At 42.2% G+C, this 22633-nt stretch overlaps 1 protein-coding gene across 5 annotated transcripts in view; it reads right to left on the bottom strand.

The window, feature by feature from the left end:
* Positions 1-22633, bottom strand: part of CNIH3 (cornichon family AMPA receptor auxiliary protein 3) — a 112348-nt gene that overhangs the window by 40839 nt on the left and 48876 nt on the right. For 4 of the 5 annotated variants that reach the window (XM_077340596.1, XM_077340569.1, XM_077340579.1 and 1 more), the window contains exons 2-3: positions 15493-15561; positions 9139-9186 (exon numbers count right to left, since the gene is read on the bottom strand). The exons of the other annotated variant lie outside the window; for it this stretch is intronic. In XM_077340596.1, the coding sequence (XP_077196711.1) occupies positions 9139-9186; positions 15493-15561 (117 nt within the window). The remainder of the gene's footprint in view (positions 1-9138; positions 9187-15492; positions 15562-22633) is intronic. 5 annotated transcript variants of the gene reach the window in all.

Here is a 22633-nt window from a genome sequence, read left to right as displayed (position 1 = left end):
TTAAACACTCAAACACAAGTTTCTGAGTTTCACTGACTCTTAAGATCTAGCAGCAGAAAGATACAACCAAGTTCTCAAAATCCTTCTATATACAGGCCAGGAATCATTCCTCTTTTATGAACCATCTCCAATGTCACTGGGCTAAGGTGACCAGATTGTCCCACTTTTGGAGGGATATCTGGGGGGACCTGGCAAATTGTACATATGTTGAAATTAAGAATATATATATTACACTATTTTTGCGTTCTATGTCTTCTATGAAAATTTTTGTTGTTCCATATAGACCAAATATTTAATCAAGAACCAATGGTCAATGGTGTCCCGCTTTACCAATGTTAAAATCTGGTCACCTTACACTGGGCGGGACTTACTTAACTAGTAGAAATTTCCCTTTTTAGCTTGAATGGGGATCTTCTCTGATCCTCTCACTCCTTTTGCATGCTTCCCAGGCCACAGTCACTACTTAACTGTTTCTTCTTCAATGTCATTTCTTAACTGACTTTTCAACTGATTCTCAGACTCTGTTAGGCATTGCCCCTTAATAGTACATCACATCAGCCTTTAGCAAAACAACAACAGAGCACTAGAGCGGATGACATCACATCATTGGTATAGAATTGTGACAAGTTGAAATGACTACTGATGAAGGTTAAAATAAAAAGTACCAAAGCAGGATTATAGCTGAACACCAAGAAGACAAATGTAGGGCCCTCAATTGTGGGGTCCTGCAAGGAGTCATACTCTCCCTGATACTACTTAATATCTATATGTGCCCCCTCACTCAGCTGATCCAGGCTGTCATCAGTATGCAGATGTCACTTAGCTATTTCTTTTAATGGATAACCATCTGTCAGTATCCCCTGACAATTTGGTCAAATGACTGGAAGCTAGGGCAGATTGCCTCAAGCAAAGTTGGCTGAAGTTGAATCCAGAAGTCTGAGGTCCTCTGGCTGGGTCAGCACACAGAGAGACAGGTGATACAGTGCTCAGTACTGGGAGGGGTACAGTTAACACCACTGCATTCCATCAACAGTTTGGGCATTTTTGACCACTCCTTATCAATGGTGGCCCAAATCGTGAAGACAGCCCACTTAGCTTTCTTCCATCTGTACCAGGCAAGGCAGCTTGCACCTTATCACTTGTAGCTGGACCTAGTCAGAGTGATCTAAGCAACAGTCATCTCTAGACTAGACTTCCGCAACTCACTATATGCAGGGCTGCCATTGAGATTACTTTGAAAACTCCAACTGGTCCAAAATGCAATAGCTTGAGTCCTGACAAGGACTCAGAGGGGGACACATATAACACCGGTGCTTGCCCAGCTGTATTGGCTCCAGATTGGAGAATGAATCAGGTTCAAGTTGCTTGTGTTAACCTTTAAAGCCCTAAACAGTCTGGGATCAGGATACCTGTGGAACCCTTATAACCCTCCAAGAACTTTAAGATCTTCCGATCAACACCTACTCAGAATCTCTGGTCTGAAGGAAGTGAAATAGGCCTCAACCTGGGCCAGGCCCTTTTTGACCTTGTACCCAGCCTGGCGAAATGTACTCCCAAGAGACACCAGGGTCATGCAGGGCCTCAATCAGTTCCCCAGGGCCTGAAAGATTATGCTATTCCACCAGGCTTATGGTTGGGGCCCAAAATAACATCCATCAATAAATGCTGGCCTCATTGCTGGGAGAGGCAGAGATGGACAGACTGGCTCCTGCTGCCAAAACTTTAGTTGGGGGCTTTAGTGGATTAACACTGAAAGAGCAAGCTAAAAATAAAATTTTATTTACTATATTTATTATTATCATTATTATTAATTTAACAGGGGCATACAAATGGCCCCAATATCACCCAAAGAAATAAAAACACTGATTAGTCAGCTAAGTCAGGTAGAGCTCCAGCTCCAGATCTATTTCCTCCTGAACTACTTAAACTAAATCCGGAGTGGTGGCAGAGTGGTGGGCCAAGCCTTTGTACAGCCTCTTTGATTTGGTAGTTTCCACAGGACAAATGCTAGTCACCTGGCTAAATGTGCTTATAGTCCCAATTTACAAGAAAGGAGATCCTACTTTACCAGAAAATTATAGACCAATAAGCCTGCTATCGCTGGTGGAGAAACTATAAGCTTGACATCTCTTAAATAAACTCATGAGCTGGATGACAAAGTATGCAATTCTAGGTCCTGAACAGGTTGGGTTTTGACAAGAAAAGTCCAGCTTAGATCATTACATTATCGTTATGCATACAGCTAACAATTAGGATAGGAAGTGTGGTAAGAAACATTTGGGGTATTATTGATTTGGTAAAACTCTTGAAGATCTGCTTGACATCTTTCTAAAATGATTTTATCATCCAAAATATAATCATTCATCCTCCATCTTCTTGTTCCCAGTCTCTGATACATGAGGACTACTTGTAATGGATTGTGATCTGTGAACGTATTGGGTAAAATATCCGCATCAACCACCTTAGGCATTAAACTTCTTGATAACCAACACTGATCAATTTTGGATTATGATTGATATCTTTCTGTGAAAAAAGAAGTATATTTACGCTTTTTTGAATTCTGCTCTCTCCAAAAGTCTACTAATGTCATCTGTTGAAAATTATACAATGCCTTGCTTGCTAATTGCACTCTCATTTTTAATGAGATTTATTCCATAATGGTTCTGGCACTGTGTTTAGATCCCCAATAAGGATTAATTCTTCATCCATAACATCAGCGCATTCTTAAAATAGTTCTTCATTAAATTGTTCTTTTGCATTGTTTGGTGCATACATGTTTTCTAGCTTCAAAGCCCGTTCCTAAGAACAGGCCTTGAAAGGGCTCCGTCCCCTGGCCCCAGCCAGGCAGCTTAAGGTGGCTTTGGGCTGCAGCTGGCAGCTGGATCAAGTGGGGCAGGCAGAGGCTCGACAGCTCATTAGCAGGCCCAGGACAGAGCTCCTTAGCAGGCAGTCAGATGGCCTGGAGGCCCTCATGCGCAGGCCCAGCCTAGCAGGCCAAGAAGCCCTCGTTAGCAAACCCTCCACCACAACCCATTGCCCAGGGCCCTCTCCCCTTACCTGCTGCTGGCTCCAGGCACTGAGGCATGTCTGAGAGCAAAGAGGCTAGAGTCCAGGGACGGAGGGTGGGAGCTGCAGGGGCAGGGCCAATCAGGGTCCAGCGAGCTGCACCCTGATTGGCCCTATTCCAGCTTGGACAGTCAGACATGTCCCACCCCCCAAGCTGTTTCACAAATATATAGAGGAACAACAATGGATAAGGATTAAGGACAGTTTACCCCCCATCATAAATCAGCCATCTTAATCTTGAATCAAAATTAAGATTTGAATTTGTTAAATAAACCACGACTCCTCTCTTTTTGACTTTGGCTGATGCCACAAAAGTTCTTCTGAGTTTTTTTACACTATAATTTTTTTCAAGTTGTTGTTTGATATGGGTTTCCTGTAGACATATAATATCTGCTTGAGTTTTTTTTTCAGCTGGTTAAAAAAAATTCAATATCTTTGCTGATGCATTCAGACCATTGATGTTAACCGAAAGAATATTAAATTTCTCCATGTTCAACTATTCCAGAGTCAGCAGACCTGGATCTGTTTGGCCTGATTGGGCAGATTGTTCTGGGAGTAATTTTGGGTCTTGTCCTGGTGATTCTTTCAAATGTTGGTCTGCCAATTCCTGGACTTGCTCCAGCGTTTTGATAATTTGCCGTTCTCCTGAAAGCAAGACTTCAAAATCAAAAGGCATTCTCCAATAACATCTGATCTCCTTCTTTTTGCTATATATTCCCTGTCATGTAAGAAGATCATAGTCTGATGAAGGGTGCTTGCACTCGAAAGCACACGCCTTGAATAAATCTTTGTAGGTATTAAAGGTGCTACTGGACTCTGATTTTATTGTGCTACTTCAGACCAACACGGCTACTCATTTAGATCTCCTTCTGGATTAGTTTTGGTTATAGGAAGTGGAATTGCACTCTCTTACGAAAAGTGTCATTTGGAAGATCTTGAAATATTTTAAATTCTTATTTTTTGATTTTGGGAGGTTCTGAACGGTTCTTCTACAGAATAAAATCTCATATCAGCTTATTGTCAAAGCTTACCAGGACGTCTTTTGGCCATTTATTGTGTACTATTGCTCTGAAATAAATTCTGTAAACCTTGTCAGTTCAGATTTCTTCTTCTGAGAGATAATCCTGAAATAATTCCCTGATTTCTTGAGAAAGATAATTTTCCAAAATCTTCTAATATGCCTCTCATATTTCTTGACCTGAATTGAGTCTCAAGAACTTCAAATTTTTGTTCTGTGGTTTTCCAGTCTGTTAGGTCTGTTACATCACACTCTGCTTGCTGCACATTATTTTTGTGTCTTAAATAATTACGGCAAACACTTTGTTTGTAACCCAATTTGTAACCCAAGGCATAGGAAGAGAGAGAAAAATTATGTAAGTAAATGACAGGCTACGTCAATGGTGTCGACAGGAACAATTTGGATTTCTGGATCATGGTCAAGGATGTCAATATGAGGGGCTATTATCAGGAGATGGTGTGCACCTCACAAGGGATGGAAAAAGTATTTTTGGGAGAACCCTTGCACACCTGGTAAAGAGGGCTTTAAACAAAGGGGGAGCGAGAGGTAAATTCAGAACTTGGTGTGATGGCAAGATCTGAATACAAGAAGATCTCAAATCTACAGGGAATGTTACATAAGCAGGGAACTACTAGCTTACAAGGAAGTTCAAAAACCAAAGCCATGAGGCACACAAAGGATGGATTACGATGTCTCTACATTAATGCACAGGGTATGGGAAACAAGCAGGAGGAACTAGTAGTCATAATAGAGGAAGGGAGCTATGACCTAATAGGAATCACAGAAACTTGGTGGGATAATACTCACAATTGGAATACTAAAATTGAGGGGTACAATCTATTCAGAAAGGACAGACAAGAAAAAAGGGGGGAGGTGTAGCAATATATGTTAGGAATTTTTATACTTGTAAAGAAATACAGATACCCAAACATGAAAGTTCAGTTGAGTGTATTTGGGTAAATATAAAAGGAGTAGGAAATGAGAATGGTATTATTGTGGGTGTCTGCTATAGACCACCAAGCCAGTCAGAGGACTTGAATGAGATACTGCTAGACCAAATTACACAATTTTCAAAAAAGGGAGAAACAGTGGTCATGGGTGGCTTCAATTATCCAGATATCTGTTGAAAGACCAACTCTGCTAAAAATGCAAACTCCGTTAAATTCTTAACTGGTCTTGCCAACAGCTTCATTTCCCAGAAAGTAGAGAGGGGAACCAGGGGCTCTGCTATTCTAGACTTGATTCTCATCAACAGGGAAGAACCGGTAGATGAGGTGGAAGTAGTGGGCACACTTGGTAGCAGTGACCATGTGCTTTTGGAATTTTCAATCATGGGAAAGAGAAAACCTTTACGTAGTCGTACGTATAGACTGAACTTCAGGAAAGCTGATTTTTACATACTTAAACGTATGTTGCGTAGAGTCCTGTGGTCAGAAAGACTTTAAAAGATGGGAGTCCAAGAGGGCTGGGAGTTTCTTAAAAGTGAAATAATGAAGTCTCAATCACAAACAATTCCCTTGCGAAGAAAACATGGAAGGAGCCTAAGGAAGCCGAGTTGGCTCCATAAGCAGTTGTCAAAAGATTTGAGGAATAAAAAAGAGTCATTTAGGAAATTTTGTCCCCATTTCAAGAAAGGGAAAAAGGAGGATCCGGGTGATTATCAACCTGTCAGCTTGACATCTGTAGCTGGCAAAATTTTGGAACAAATAATCAAAATCCTTGAACAGCTGGAACTGAGAGCTGTGATTTCTAAGACTCAGCATGGGTTTCACAAGAACAAGTCATGTCAGACCAACCTTATCTCTTTTTGCAAAAAAATGACTACCTTGCTGGATCAGAGGAATGCCATGGACATAGTTTATCTGGATTCAATAAAGCTTTTGATAAGGTCCCATATGATATTCTTGTTGACAAGTTGGCAAAATGTGGTATGGATCCTAATTCTGTCAGGTGGATCAATAACTGGTTGACAAATCGTACCCAGAGAGTACTTGTTAATGGTTCAGCAACTTCTTGGGAAAAAGTGACAAATGGAGTACTCCAAGGATCTGTCCTGGGGCCTGTGTTGTTCAACATATTTATAAATGATTAGCATGAGGGATTAGAGGGGACAGCAACAGAATACAGGCTAATCTTGATAGGCTTGAGAAGTGGGCTAAACTGAATAAAATGAAGTTCAATAGGGACAAATGTAAAGTTCTGCATTTAAATAGGAAAAACCAAATGCACAAATATAAGATGGGGGAAACTTGTCTTGGCAGTAGCATGTGCGAAAAGGATCTAGGAGTCTTAGTAGACCATACATTGAATGAGTCAGCAGTGTGACTCAGTGGCTAAAAAGGAAAATGGGATTTTGTGCTGTATCAAACGGAGTATCGTGTTCAGATCAAGGGAGGTGATGGTACCACTTTACTCTGCTCTGGTTTGGCCTCACTTGGAGTACTGTGTTCAGTTTTGGGCACCCCAATAGAAAAGGGATGTTGACAAACTGAAACGTGTCCAGAGGAGGGCAACAATGATGGTGAGGGTTTTGGAGACCAAGACATATGAAGAAAGGCTGGGGGAGCTTGGTCTGTTTAGCCTAGAGATGAGACGACTGAGAGGGGATCTGATAACCATCTTGAAGTATTTAAAAGGGTGCCATATGGAGGATGGAGCAAAATTGTTCTCTCTTGCCCCAGAGGGACAGACCAGAACGAATGAGATGAAATTAATTCAAAAGAAATTCCATCTAAACATCCGGAAGAAGTTCCTGACAGAGTGATTTCTCAGTGGAACAGGCTTCCTCGGGAGGTGGGGGGTTCTCCATCTTTGGAAATTTTAAAATAGAGGCTAGATAGCCATCTGACGGAGAGGCTGATTCTGTGAAGTCAAAGGGGTGGCAGATTACAGTAGATGCGCGATTGGGATGTGAGTGTCCTGCATAGTGCAGGGGGTTGGACTAGATGACCCATGAGGCCCCTTCCAATTCTATTATTCTATGATTCTATGATTCTATGTAAATTACTCTTGAGTAAATAGTCAGTGATGTAATCAGTCATGAGACTTTCTCTGCACATCGGATTATGTACTTTTGTTTCATAGCTCAGATAGAGAGCCAAATATAACATTTATTATTAAATTCATCTTTGACTTCATGTTCTATTTTTTAAAGTCTGTCCACATATTCCAAAAGCAGGTTTAAATATTTATATAGATCCTATCCCTCTCCAAGTCTTGTGGTCAGAAATTTTACACAGAGAAGTCTTTGGGACATTGCAGAATTACTTTGGTATCTCTCCTCTAATTTTTCCCACATAACCTTAGCTGATCAAACAGTTACAAACAGCCTTGTCTCAGAGTCTTGAAGAGTTCCAGCAATTATATGCATTGCAACATAGTTATCCAATTTAAAACTGTTCATATTCTGGGGTATTCTCATCTGGAAAATCATTTTTATAGTATGTGCTAACCCTTGCATTCATTTTGCACCTTAAGTTCCCAGCTAATAAAGTTATCATTACTTAGAATGGGTAAACATTGCATCGAGGAAGAACTTAATTTTGAAATAGGGATATTTTAAACTTCTGCACAATCAAAAAGAAGAAAAAAAGTTCAGGATGATCTCCAAAAGGAAAGAAAGAAAGAAAGAAAGAAAAGAAAGAAAGAAAGAAAGAAAGAAAGAAAGAAAGAACCCTTTTGCAAACAAAAAGCGCCCTACTGTCTTCTAGTCTTTATTGCAAGGTCTCTCAAAAATCATATATGCACAGAAAAAAATCTAGGCCAACATAACCTAATATTGCATATAGCAGGGTATATTTTGTATAAAAGTAGCAGAGTTAATATATATAAATGATGTGACCACACAAGGCAGTATTGAAATATATAAAAAGGCTATTTTGCTAGCTAGCAGGGTAGGGAAAACAAGAAAAATGCATTGCTTTCTATGAGCTCAATCATGAGCTCTACTCCTAAGCTGTTTACATGGTGAAGATTCAAGATGGATCTCTTACTGCCTAAACCAGATCCCTTCTCAAACAAAGGGAGGAAGGAGAATCCTTCTCTTCCTGTTAGAGTTGCAGATGTGTAGAACAGGCACATACACAATGGAGGCAACAATTTGCCTATAGTACTTACTTACATCTATAGTTTATTCATTTTGAGCATCTATTTTTAAGAGCTGGAATGGAATTTCTCATAAGCTGAGGCTGGTTCATTGACTGAAATGGCATCTCTCAAAATATCTGTTGTATATGTAGCCAGGCTAACTATCCTATGGAGTCCAGAAAGTGTATGACACAACTGGCTCCTATGTCCCCAAGTTCCCACATCAATTGACTTTACAGCCAGAATCCCTGGTGCAAACTACACTGCCCTAAACCAGCTACGTTTATACCTACAACAATCAATTATACAGAATGAAAGGCAGATGGAAACATATGGCAAAAACTTGGATACATGGTTTTGACACATATATTTGGATTATATCTGCATTTTCCATAATTTTCATAATACTTTAAGCTACTCTGAGAAACAATGCTTGGTACATGAGTTGTAGAAATTACTAGAAATATACAAATCTGTCATTACTCAGCACATTACAAATGAGAGAGCACTCAAACTTTTTTTTCCCAAGTCAGCTGGCTCCCATTCAGCTGACAAACAGTTGAAATCCAAATTTATAATGAAAAAAATGCTATTTATCATATTGTGATTGTGTAAGTTGTACTCTTAGAAAGAAACTTAGCCACAAAGGTAGATTAAGTCTCATGTCAGATATATATAATGCTTCCAAAAGTCTTTCACTGCATTCAGAAATGAGATTATTTATGTTCTGAAAAGTTCATTTATCTTGGGGATATTATTGATCGATGAAAGTTCCTTCTACTAGTCAGCTTCCTTCCTCTTCTTCAAAAGTCACTTCATTTTCCATTTCAGTGATACCGTTGCCATCTCCTCCTTTAAGACAATGGAAGGGGGACCTTAGGACAGTTAACTGCTGTTATTCTGTTATTACAAATGTGTTGGCTCATATCCCTTCCAACAATTTGCAACCAATGCAGGATAAACCTTACCTTTCTCAGAAGAAAGCAGATCCGTTCAATATTTCTTAATCGCTCTCTCTGTCAAAGAAAAAAAGGAGGGAAGGGTGGGGAGATGGTATGGAATATTCGAAACTTTTGTAAATGAAGGAAATTCACAAATTTAATTACCAGTTTAAGTAGCCTTCAAATAATACTGTCTGTATTTAGTTAGTAACAAATAGTGCCATATTTGTATTCACTGTTCCAGAAGTTAGTAACCACTTGGCCAGATTCATCCGTTCACACAGAAGTTTCATTAAAGCAATACTAAGCATTTCTACAGTGCTTACAAAAAGCACCAAATTGTCACAGTAATCTGTGCAATAGTCCTCTAAGGTAGATGTTCAAGGGACAAGGAAGGGTCTGCTGCATGACACCAGGGTACTATCTGCACTCACATTTCTTTTCCTGCTCTCAATTCTGCTGAATTTGTATTGATCTGAACCTGGATCTTGCAACAGCTCTGCAACATTCCTTTTTCCTGATTCAAAAGAACTTTCACTCAGACACTGTCTTCTGCACTTGAATCAATCCAATTGTCAGTCTGCTCTCTCCTTCCTGCTTGTTGGGGGGGAGGGACATGTTCCAGTGCCTGAAGTGTCTTTTCTTTCACCTCCCTTCTGAGCCAGCTCTGAAACGAGTGTGTGTATGTGTGTGTGGGGGGGGGGGGGAGAAGCAGGGTTTGTGTGAAGCTCCAGCTGGCATTGAAGGAGCATGAGGCAGGGGAGGGCTTTATTTCCAGCCTTTTTCCCCCTGAACATCTAGAGCAAGCTGAGAGAGGGGGAAGTGCCAGAGGAGCATGAGGCGGCTTGTTTATTTTTGTTTTCCTGACCAGCTCTGCAGCCAGAGCAAGCAGGGGAGGGGGGAAGTGGAGGTGGCAGCCTCAGAGAGAATAATTGAGTTGTGGCTAGCCTAGGAGGAGGACAGGAGGATGAAATCCAAAAAGGCAAATGTCTGCATGTGGAAGAATGGCCTTATGGACTGCTTTTCCACAATTAAGTGGATAACATCCACTCTCAGATATTTCAGAGAAAAGGTTTTGTGATTCTTGCGTGGACATTGCAGATGAAGTAATAAGCCCGATTGACATCAGACTTGAAATTGGATCAATTGCAGAATGTTTTTTAAAATCTGATCTAATAGAGGATATAAAGCCCAGGGCAAATAAGACCAAGGTCACCCCAAGGGTAAGTCTGAAATGTCAGAACTAGCTTTATCAAAATCTGTTTATCTGTGTGGGCTACACTCTACATATATACACCAAACCAAATGCTCAACTTTTACTGCATCATAACAAAGAATGCTTTGGAACATGGCTGGGAATCATTCCATTATCATTTACGTTCCTGTAGCATGCAGAAATGTTAAGAGCTTTTAAAGAAAGGAAGTAAAAATTAGGCAACGGTGACTTTGGGCTAGAACATGAATACTGAATGCTAGTTTAAAAATCAACAGGCACCAAGAAAAGCCAGTAGGGCTCAGGGCTGGGAGGTACAGGCCAGTTAGGAAGCAGATCCCTCTAGGGGGAAGTTTGCATAGCTGAACAAATCCTTCTCAATGTGTAACCCTGCAAATGAATATAATTGACAGCTTACCCATAAACACACTTTCTCTGTTGTAAATCCACACACACACACACACACATACTTCTGTCATTCTACAACTTGTGTAAGCCAGAATTGTTCAGGAAGCCATTTCTATAAAGAGAACAAGGATATGGTATACCAGGGTATGCACAGGAAGGCAAACTATATCCATTAGTCTCTTACCTTGAAAACCATACCAGGTCTATCCAATGGCAATACAATAAATATATTCATAAAAGAAAGAAAAGGGTCCTTATCTGTTTATTCTGTAGGACTTCTGTCAAAATGGAATCCAAGTAATATCCATTTTCAGTGAGATTCTTTCCTCAGTGACAAGTCCTCTGAGTCTTCAATATTGTTATCAATTAGATAGGTATCAAGAATTTAAACCTTATCCTAACCCCGCCCGCGATGCCGCAAGCGCCACGGGCTAAATAAAGGCATAAGGGCTTAAGGGGAGGAGTTAGGGCGGGCTCTGTCCGGGATGAGGAAGGGTGCTGATTGGCCCCTTCCTCCGGACAGACCATGGGCGCCAATTCCCGCCCTGCCGACAAGGGAGCAACTGCGAGCCGCACGTAGCATCAGGCCGCCGGCCACGGAGCCCCCGCCAGCCGTGCTGTGCACGGCTGCTGGGGGCTCCCTTGCCTATCGCCCACTGTATTGTTATTATAGCGGGCTTAATTACTAGTATATAATAATAATATAATACTGGCCACAGGCTCACATAGGTATAGGGATACCGGTCTGTATTGACATGCTCCCCTGTGCTTCAGCCTTCAGGGTGCCAGGCAGGGAAGCTGCTCCTGTCCTTGGGCTGCATTTGCAGCTGCTCTAACCACCAGGGACTCCCTGGTAAGCCTCGCTGCCTTAGGACCCCTGATAATATGGCCATGGCACTGTGAGGCACCAAAAAGTTTGCTGCCTGCTGGCCCCATCTCTTCCTCTCTGCACCCATTTACCACTAGCCACCACTGCAGCTGGTGCACCTGCTCTGAGGCTTGGAGGGTTGTGGGCATGTTAGGTACCTGCTCACTTCCCGATGCTTTGGATTCCCAGGACCCTGTGTGAGGACTGTTAGGAGGTAGCAGAAGATCTGACCTCCTGGTCTGGAGGCTCGGAAGGTTTGCTAGTGCTGGGTGGTCCAGATACTGGGCTTGTTATTGGCTGTCCCTATTCAAATGAAAGGGTTGTGCATGGCTCCAATAGCAGCTGTAACCACTAGAGAATCAAGAGAACTAGTAAGCTTTCTTACTCATCATCATCATCGTTATTGTTATTATTATTATTATTTCGATTTATTCCCCGCCACTCCCTGGCAGGCTTGTGGCAGGTTACAACATCTTATAAAATCCCCATTAAAACACCTGTTAAAACATAGAAACCCTACATGGTGGGAAACCCACTCCCAACCCCCCACTACTAGTGGGATGGAGAAGGAGGTCTTCTGATAAACTACTCAAACCCCGGGGGGGCGTCGGTCTACCTCGCCATCCCCAGCCTCAACCATAGACCTGGCAGGAGAGCTCCATCTTGCAGGCCCTGCGGAATGCTAAAAGATCCCGCAGGACCCACAGGTCACCCAGGAGCTCGTTCCACCAGGTAGGAGCCAGGATCGAAAAGGCCCTGGCCCTGGTTGAGGCTAGGGACGCTTCCCTGGGGCTGAGAACGACCATCAAATTTTAACCTACAGAGTGTAAGGCCCTGCATAGGACGATAGGCGGTCCCTCAGGTATGTGGGTCCCAACCCGCATGAGGCCTTAAAGGTTAAAAGAGAAACATGGATATCATACAGCCATGTAATATATCCACTACTAGATCAAAGTTCAATTCTTTCAATCTGAAGCAAGTTTAGTTTAATTTGCTTCAATGGCTATCTCCTTCTTACATCAAGAGAGTTCTATGTACTTGTCTAGGCAAGATGTGCATGAACATCTAGCTATTATCAGCAGTACTCTTGAATGGTCAGCATGCATAGTAATACAGCTTTGGAAAAGACAGATCATTTTCTACAGAGCTTGAAATGTTTAAAGGGGGGAAATTACTTCCTAAAACGTTAGGCTGGCTACAGTTAGGCATCAAGTGGGGTTTGAGTTCTGCGTTCCTACCTGGAAACATTAGAAAGGTTATTACAAATGATCAGGATAGAACAAGACAAAATCTACAAATCAGTCTCTGAGTCACACATTGTTACAGAGAAATTATATAGGAAATTGCATACTATGAGCCACCTGTGGGCTCACACAGCTATTTTTCATGACAATTTTTTTAGCAGATGCTCTATGGAAGAGGCTTCAATTAAGCCTGCACTTGCAAATATGTTGCTCACATTTATCCTACGAAGCTACATTCCCCCCCCCCCCATACACAGTGGAAGAAGGACTATAGAATAGTGGTAGAACATATGCCTTGCATGTAGAAGGTTCTGTCCTTGTGATCTTCAGTTTTAAGAATCTCTCATATCATGGTAGATATACCTTGGATATACTGATTTGACACCACATACCCACAAACCCTGCCTTATTTTATTTGGTTCATAATGTTATGGAAATGAGGACACAGACCACCTTGAGAAATCATCAAGAATAATTCCTACATCCAAAATGTGTTTTTACTCATATCATAAACAAAGAGTGATTCATACTTCTGAACAACATACTGAAGGTTTCGAAGACTCCTATTGGTGGAATCTCCCCTCCCCCAGGGCCAATTGCTGCTTTTGCTCAGGATCCCCCCCCCCCCGCTTTCATGCCTGCTTTGAAGGGAGCCTCTAACAGCCCCTGACTGAGGGATGTGTTTCCGAGAGCAACCCATGGGAATCTGAGGGCTCCTTTTGGGGAGGGAAAGCTTTCCCTTTCTGCCTAACCACTGGCTGACAGGGAGATCAGCCTCGCTGCTTGAGGGCAATGCAACCAAGCCAAGCATGTCTCTTCTCCACAACTCACTAAACATTTGAGGCATACCATGGAAAGTTGTTGTGCAGATGAAACTGGATGCCGTTGTGGAGGTTCGTTTGCCTCCTGTTTCATCTGCATTACAACCCTGTGCAGTAGGCCTCGAGTGTTTCATCTTCACAACAACCTGTATGGGAGGCTTTAAATGTTTCTTCTGCACAACAACCCAGTCCACCCTCCAAAGCAGTCATTTCTGACTGGGGATCTGATCTTTATAGTCTGGTGATGAGCTATAATTCCAGGAACTCTCCAGGCCCCACCTGGAGGTTGGCTACTCCAGGGTTGGAAATATTCCTGGAGGTTTGGAGGTGGGACTTCAAAATGGTACACTGCCTCAGAGTACACCCTTCAAAGCAGCCATTGAAGGAAGCTGATCTTTATCATCTGGAGGCTTGCAGGCTGAGATTGGGGTGGAGTGGTGCAGGTGTCACCCACCTGGGCTATGGGCTTTGGCCAGCCCTTACCAGCAACTGTTTGTATTTTGGGACATAAACAGATAGACCAGCAAGGGTCCTACAAGTCTGGAAAGTGCAGGAAGATCTAAATAAAAAAATATTTACATAATGAAACTGTAAATGGTGAACAAGCAAATGGCTGGAGAGACATAGGAACCCAAGTGACTTTTCTGAAGCTTGGCCTGGTAAATAAAAATCAGTATTTGCCAGAAAGGTCCTATGAAATCAAATGCACAAGTGGCCCAGAATTTCAAGTGGAGTTAGCTTTACCGGAAAGTAGACAGTGAGACTTTTGGGGGGAACTAGGTGATCCATTTTTATTAGGCAGTGACTTGGCATTGTAGACAACAACAGGAACTGCAGTTGCCAGCAGTAGGTCTCAGGCTTCAGAAGTGTAGACATCACCAGCCAACCAACAGACTTTGCTAGCCAAGGGGTGTCTGTGGCCACATGTATTCCTTTAGAAGTGGCACATGTGAAAGGGAAGAGCTTTCCCTTCAGACTAACTGCCTAGAGATGAGCTGTACTTCCAGAGGATTTTCAAACCCCACCTGGGGGCTGGCATCACTAAATCTCAGTGGGGTACAATGCTACGGAGTCACCCCTTCAAAGCAGCCATTTTTGCCTGGGGAGCAGATCTTTACAGTTTGGAGATGAGCAGCAATTCTAGGAAATCTCCAGGCACCACCTGGAGTTAGCTGTCCCTGGTCTGGAAATATTCCTTGAAGTTTGGAAGTGGGGCCTCAAATGTACAATGCCTCCACAACCACCTAACCAGCCACATAGCACCCCCTGACCTATTTTAGGTCAAGATAATATGCAGGGAGGAGGAGGAGGAGGAGGAGGAGGAGGAGGAGAGTTGGTTCTTATATGCTGTTTTTCTCTACCCAAAGGAGTCTCAAAGCAGCTTACAATCGCCTTCCCTTTCCTCTCCCCACAAGAGACACCCTGTGAGGTAGCTGAGGCTGAGAGAGCCCTGATATTACTGCTCGGTCAGAACAGCTTTATCAGTGCTATGGCGAGCCCAAGGCCACCCAACTGGTTGCATGTGGGAGAGTGCAGATTCAAACCCAGCTCGCCAGATTAGAAGTCCGCTCTCCTAACCACTACGCCAAGCTGGCTGGTGCAAGGTTGCCAGATTGGTGTAGGTTCATGTTCTGAAATTCCAAACTACCTAGGTATGCATAAACCTGACTAGGGTCAAGACTGCTGTACATAGAGAGACCTCCTCTTAGGCTTGCCAGCTTCTAAGTGAGGCATTAAACCCACACCAAACCTTATTAAAAATTACATCTGACCTCTTAGCATTTCTATCAAAACATAGTTATTGCAAAATATCACCACAGAACATACCGCATGTGCTGGGTTACATTGATCTATGGGGCTCTTGAAGTCTGTCTTTAATTCATCAAATGCAATTATCTGCAAGAGAAATGTTTTTCAAACATTAGTTACAACAGTAAGTTTAAGTTGTTCCACTGTTATTGGCAACAAAATTTATCGTCTCTTTTTTTGAAGGAAATTTATCCCTATTTTACTTTAATACATTTGATGTGGATTAGTTCCAGCACTGATATGGTCTCAACAAATTCATTTCACATAGCAAATAAAAAAGGTAATAATGATTGATTGTCTCAAAATCCATATTTCAAGACCTAAGCTGAAGAGATTTTCTCCAGCTATTAGTAATTGCATCTTATAGATCAACTCTAGAAGACCCATCTGTATTAATAGACTAGGAGCAAATGGACAGTATAGACAAAGGACAATTCTGTACTATGAACTTCTCAACATTTAACTGCAAATAGTAAGGATTGTGAGACCCACACAGCACTTAATAATAACACCCATAAAAATCCACACACAAAGAGATCAGATCCTACTATATTTCTCCCCTCAAAATGTCCCATTCAGCACAGGTCCCATTTTTCTGCTCCATTTACCTTTTGCTCCTTTGCGTTCAGCCTAATTCATGACTTTCTTTTCTCTATCAAACAGCTGGCTGTATTGGGACATTTATGACTCAATGATTAATTACTGGTTTCTGTTTCTTTGGGGGAGATGGATATTTAAATACTGCTTTTTATGATAAAGCCAGCCAAAGTCATAGCTAATTTTAAAACTTGTATTGTATATGATCATAACAGTACAATGTCTTTGACTGACATACTGTGCAAAACAGTATTTAAGCACTGTCATAACCTCATCCTGGGTCAATATGTGTTTACATGTGTGTAGCATGTTCATGTGTATGTGTTTTTCTCCATGCCATAACCCCAAGTTAAATCCAGTCATTTTATCTGAACAGGACCACTGTAGACCCCATCCTCAGCTGTTAAGTTTAAATGGGCTCAACAGCTGAATTGGACAAAAGTCCAATAAATGTTTAGGGAAGGTACCTTCCCCAAACACAGTTCAGAAGCTCAGAACTGGGCCAAGTTTATGCTTAATTTTGGCTTGTGTACGATTTTGTGCCCATCCCTAATATTTGCCATGAACATGCAACCCTAGTATGTGTAAGTATGAGCCTTGTAAAATCCAGTGACCAACATGTTTCAGAACTGTACAAGCATGATAAATACATGTGTTGCCCATGTTCCCCCAACAGATCTCATGTATCAGGAGACTCTACATGTGGTTGGTAAGCTCCCAGCATGTATAACTGTAATGTTTGATCCCATATATTAAGTCACAATTTGAATTTTGCTTTATAACTTTTATTCCAATTCAACTGTTTCATAGTTTCTTTGTGATGTGAAATTGTTGCATTATTTTGTTTTCATTTGAGGTTCAATCCTTTATTTTCTGGTGTTTCATCTATCTCTTTTCATAAACATGAAAGTAATTAAAATAACACCTTTTGTTCTTGAAATGGTTCCTAAATACCTATTTGTTGGCCAGAGTGCCTATCAGGGCTTCATTGTATGTATTTTACATTTACAGTGATTTATGAATATAACACCATATTCTAAGGTAGTATACATCTCATCCCTGCCCAGCAGGGAGTTCCTTGAGCTGCTGAAAGGGACAGTGCTTTGTCCTCTCCTCAAAAAACCATTGCTGGATCCACAAGACCCAGCCAGCTACCACCCAATCTCACATTTTGCATTTCTGAGTAAGGTGGTTGAAAGGGCTGCCACAGACCAACTCCTGGTGTTCTTGGAGGAAACTTCAGTACTCAGCCCAAACCAGTTGGGCTTCCATCCTGGCCATGGAGTGGAGACAGTGTTAGTCGCCCTGATGGATGATCTTCATCGCCAGCTGGATTGGGGCAGATCAGCCATCTTTGTGATGTTAGATCTGTCAGACACATTTGATGTGGTCAATCATGAGTTGTTGGCTCACTGCCTCACCAGGGAGGGGATATGGGGGACAGCCCTTCAGTGGTTGGTGCAATGGCGCCCACACCTCCCCTCCCCTCTGTGCCACGGTGTTGGATGCTTCAGGCGCGAACGGCCGCTTCAGAAGTAGCCCAACCCTACTTCTGAGCACCTAGCCATGGTGATCCACACAACAGTCACTTCCAGAATTGACTTCTGTAACTCACTCTACATGGGCCTGCCCTTGTGCCTGACCCAGAAATTGCAGCTGGTGCAAAATATAGCTGCTAGGGTCCTCATGGGGACAATGGAGGGTCCATATTCAGCCAGTGCTGAGGCAGCTGCACTGGCTACCAGTTGTAGCCTTGATCAGGTTCAAAGTTTTGGTTTTGACCTTTCAGGTCCTTCATGGTCTTGGACCCACATATTTAAAGGACTGCCTATTGCCCCCATGGGACTTTATGCTCTGCAGGTAGTAATTTGTTGGTGATTCCTGGTGTCCGAGAAGTTCACCTGGCCTTGACCAGGTTTTGGTCCTGGCCCACAATGTGCTCCCAGAAGAGCTGCTGGAGCTTTTGGTGTTTAACAGGGCCTGAAAGACGAAGCTCTTCTGCCAAGTCTATGGTGGAGACCATAGCATGGAAGATCACATGTGCCTCCAGAAAAGATCACCATTGGGCCAACCATTACCAGCATTTGGACTCCCCTATGGTGCACTGGGCAGCAGCCTTAGTGGCTGTGGGGTTTGGAAATAGTTGCCACCTATGTACTTCTTAATGGAGATATTATATTTGTATGTTTTTATGTCGGTTTTTTATTCTGTAACCTGCCATGAGATGGCTTGTTGTGAGTGGTGGGAAATAAATCTAATAATAAATAAAAACCCAAACTCATTAGCTTCAAGTACATGTCAACATAGAAAATATTCCAGATTACGCATTCCTATGATATACAGTTCAAAGATTCTACAGTGGCACTGTCTATTTCAACTGAGCAACAATTAAGATATTTATAGCTGTTCATGTTCCCTCAGACAATGACAGCTTTGAATACAGAAGGTAGCTTTGAATACAGAAGGTATTCAATGAGACAGAGGCTGATTTTCACCCTATTTCTGTTCCTCTAAAAAATAATAAAGGGATTGAATTGTGTTTGATGTGGTTGGATAAACTGAGTAGCCGTGTTTTAGGATTCTGTGTTACTGGGATGTACAAGGAGTATATGTGTTTGTGTGTTTGTCTTGGATTTTCATGTCATTACACTCAAAAGATTCTAAAAGACTGAAGGGCTGAGTCCCATATGAAGGATATCTGTGGACTAAAGGTGAACAATTTGCCAATTCCCCCCCCCCCTAATTCCATACCTCCACCTCCTACTCCTCCTGTTCCTAGGAATCCTTTGCCACTCAAAAGCTGCATTTCAGAATATTTTGGACTACAACAAGGAAATTACATTCTGTTAATGATTATAAATCCCTTCCCTCCATAGATTGATAGTTGAATAATTAATATTTCAGGTGAACATTTTTTTTAAAGGAAAATTATCATTATACTGAATAGCTTAGAATAAGACACTCTAATGTGATCCATGGACACCATGGACCTCACAAGCACATCCCTAAATGCCTGCCAAGTACTTCAGGAAAGTCAGCACGGTCACTGTGAAGGCAGGATCAGTGAATAGCTGCCTTCATATAAATAAGGGGGCTTTTCATCTTCATTGCTTAAGAAGGATTTCCTATTCCATGGGTTGCTTGAGTGTTTTATCTTTGCCCCAGTCATCTTCTTTTGTGTGTGTTTCTTGTCTCTTTTCCTCACTTAATAGACTTCTCTGTGTGTATGTGTGGGTGTTTTACATCCTTTTGGTCATAGTAATCGTCCTTAATCTTCTTTAAGAGGTAGCAATGAGCCTCTTGTGGCGCAGAGTGGTAAGGCAGCAGAAATGCTGTCTGAAGCTGTCTGCCCATGAGGCTGGGAGTTCAATCCCAGCAGCCGGGTCAAAGTTGACTCAGCCTTCCATCCTTCTGAGATTGGTAAAATTAGTACCCAGCTTGCTGGGGGGGGGAACGGTAATGACTGGGGAAGGCACTGGCAAACCACCCCGTATTGAGTCTGCCATGCAAACGCATCACCCCAAGGGTCAGACATGACTCGGTGCTTTCACAGGGGATACCTTTACCTTAAGAGGTAGCAACTAAAACCATCCCAAGGAAAAAGAAATGCAAGAAAGCAAAATGGCTATCTGAGGAAGCTTTACAAATAGCTAATGAGAGAAGGGAAGTGAAAGGCAAGGGAGAAAGCAAAAGATACACCCAACTGAATGCAGAATTCCAGAGAATAGCTAGAAGAGATAAGAATACCTTCTTAAATGAACAGTGCAAACAAATAGAAGAAAACAATATAAAAGGGAGGACCAGAGATCTCTTCAAGAAAATTGGAGATATGAAGAGACTGTTTCACGCAAAGATGTGTATGATAAAGGACCAAAATGGTAGGGACCTAACAGAAGCAGAAGAGATTTTAAAAAGGTGGCAAAATTATACAGAAGAACTATACAAGAGTGAGCTTAACATCCCTGATAACTACGAGGGGGTAGTCACTGACCTGGAGCCAGACATCCTGGAAAGTGAAGTCAAATGGGCCTTAGGAAGTTTGAGCAACAATAAAGCTAGTGGAGGTGACAGCATTCCTGTTGAACTATTCTAAATCTTAAAAGACGATGCAGTAAAAGCGCTACACCCAATATGCCAGCAAATTTGGATAACTCAACAGCGGCCACAGTTTACATTCCAATCCCAAAGAAGGGCAATGCCAAAGATAGTTCAAACTACTGCACCATTGCACTCATTTCTCATGCTAGCAAAGTTATGCTCAAAATCCTACAAGCTAGGCTCCAGCAATATGTCGACTGAGAACTTCCAGAAGTACAGGCAGGATTTTGAAGAGGCAGAGGAACTAGAGATCAAATTGCCAACATACTCTGGATCATGGAGAAAGCTAGGGAGTTCCAGAAGAACATCTACTTCTGCTTCATTGACTATGCTAAAGCCTTTGATTGTATGGACCACAACAAATTGTGGCAAGTTCTTAAAGAGATGGGAATACCAGAGCATCTTATCTGTCTCTTGAGAAACCTATATGCAGATCAAGAAGCAACAGTGAGAACTGGGCATGGAATCACTGATTGGTTCAAAATTGAGAAAGGAGTTCAGCAAGGCTGTATACTGTCACCTTGCCTATTTAACTTGTATGTAAGCCGCCTTGAGCCTCCGGGGGGAGTCGGGATATAAATACAACAACAACAACAACAACAATAAAAATATGCGGAGCACATCATGAGAAAGACGGGGTTGGGATCAAGATTTCAGGGAGAAATATCAACAGCCTCAGATATGCAGATGATACAAATTTAATGGCAGAAAGCAAAGAGGAACTAAAGAGCCTCTTGATGCGGGTGAAGGAGGAGAGTGCAAAAGTTGGCTTGAAACTCAACATCAAGAAAACAAAGATCATGGCATCCGGCCCTCTCAATTCCTGGAAAATAGATGGGGAAGAAATGGAGATAGTGATAGATTTTATTTTCCTGGGCTCCAAGATCACTGCAGATGGGGACTGCAGCAAAGAAATTAAAAGATGCTTGCTCCTGGGGAGGAAAGCTATGGCAAATCTAGACAGCATCCTAAAAAGCAGAGACCCTGCCAACAGAAGTGCGTCTAGTTAAGGCTATGGTCTTCCCAGTTGCAATGTATGGCTGTGAAAGTTGGACCATAAGGAAGGCTGAGCGTCAAGGAATTGAGGCTTTTGAACTTTGGTGCTGGAGAAGACTCTTGCGAGTCCCTTGGACTGCAAGGCAAACAAACCAGTCAGTCCTAGAGGAGATCAGCCCTAACTGCTCCTTAGAAAGCCAGATCCTGAAGATGAAACTCAAATATTTTGGCCACCTCATGAGAAGGAAGGATTTCCTGGAGAAGAGCCTAATACTGGGAGCGATTGAGGGGAAAAGAAGAAGGGGACGACAGAGGATGAGGTGGCTGGATGGAGTCACTGAAGCAGTTGGTGCAAACTTAAATGGACTTCGAGGAATGGAGGATCATTGTCTGGAGGATCATTGTTCATGGGGTTGCGATGGGTCGGACATGACTTTGCACCTAACAACAACAATCTTTTTAATGTGTTTTAGACTTCCTTTTGCTTTTTGGTCATCTTCTTCCATGTGTATATATTTATTCTTCCCATCCCGCTTTTTCTTGTGTATATCTATATTTTTGGCTCTGCCTCCTGTGTCAGCCATTTTGTAGTGATGCCTGCTACTCTGCCTTAGAATTCTAAAGATGGCCACAGGCTCAAAAAGATTGGGGACTGCTAGCCTAGAACATTTCACAATTAACTTAATATTTTATTCCCTATGGATAGTTTTTGTAAGTTGATGACACTGAAATCAAACTTGATTTTAAAATGGTTGGATTTTTTTTCCACAAAGAGGCAAAACAAGTTGACTGTGACTCCTCACTCTAGAATACTATGAAAGAGGACAACTGAAAATACCAGATGTATTCCCCTTAAAATAGATAAGAGTTTATGTAGCCATGCTGGTTTCATTTCCAGCAGGGAATGTCCACAAGGTGCCAATTACTGCAGAATAGCATGGTGAATACGAGTCCATTCTGATTATGTTCTGATCGCACTGTAATCCCATCTGGTGTTCCACGATAAAAGATTTCAATCTGCACAACAAAGGTGCAAATACAGAGCTAATTATGTCAAGCTGTTAAGTTAAGTACTGAGGAATATGGTTAGCTTTCAATTATTATAATCAAAATATAACATTTCCCCAGTTATTGTCCGCCATACTCAGAATTTGATTCTTCCCCAGAGTTCTGTTCACATGAGTCTTCTTTAAAAGAAAATTTAAAGTACACCTGGGAAGTACACCTAGTCTCGACCAGGGCCATAACCTTTTCGGTCCTGGCCCCTAATCTGGTAGAACAAGCTCCCGGATGAGCTGTGGGCCCTGTCGGAACTCTCTGGGTTCCATTGGGTCTGCAAAACAGAGCTCTTCAGCCAGGTATTTGGTTGAGGCCTGTTGGAAGAAACAGGGTATAAGATCAGGCTGTTCGCCCCCCCTCTGAGGTCAGAATTATATATTAGACTGTCTGCCCTGTTAATATTCTGCCC

The sequence above is a fragment of the Paroedura picta genome, chromosome 1, assembly GCF_049243985.1.
Source record: "Paroedura picta isolate Pp20150507F chromosome 1, Ppicta_v3.0, whole genome shotgun sequence".
Taxonomy (NCBI): Eukaryota; Metazoa; Chordata; class Lepidosauria; order Squamata; family Gekkonidae; genus Paroedura; species Paroedura picta.
The sequence above is the reverse complement of the archived record's forward strand: the minus strand, read 5'-3'. Positions and strand labels throughout refer to the sequence as shown.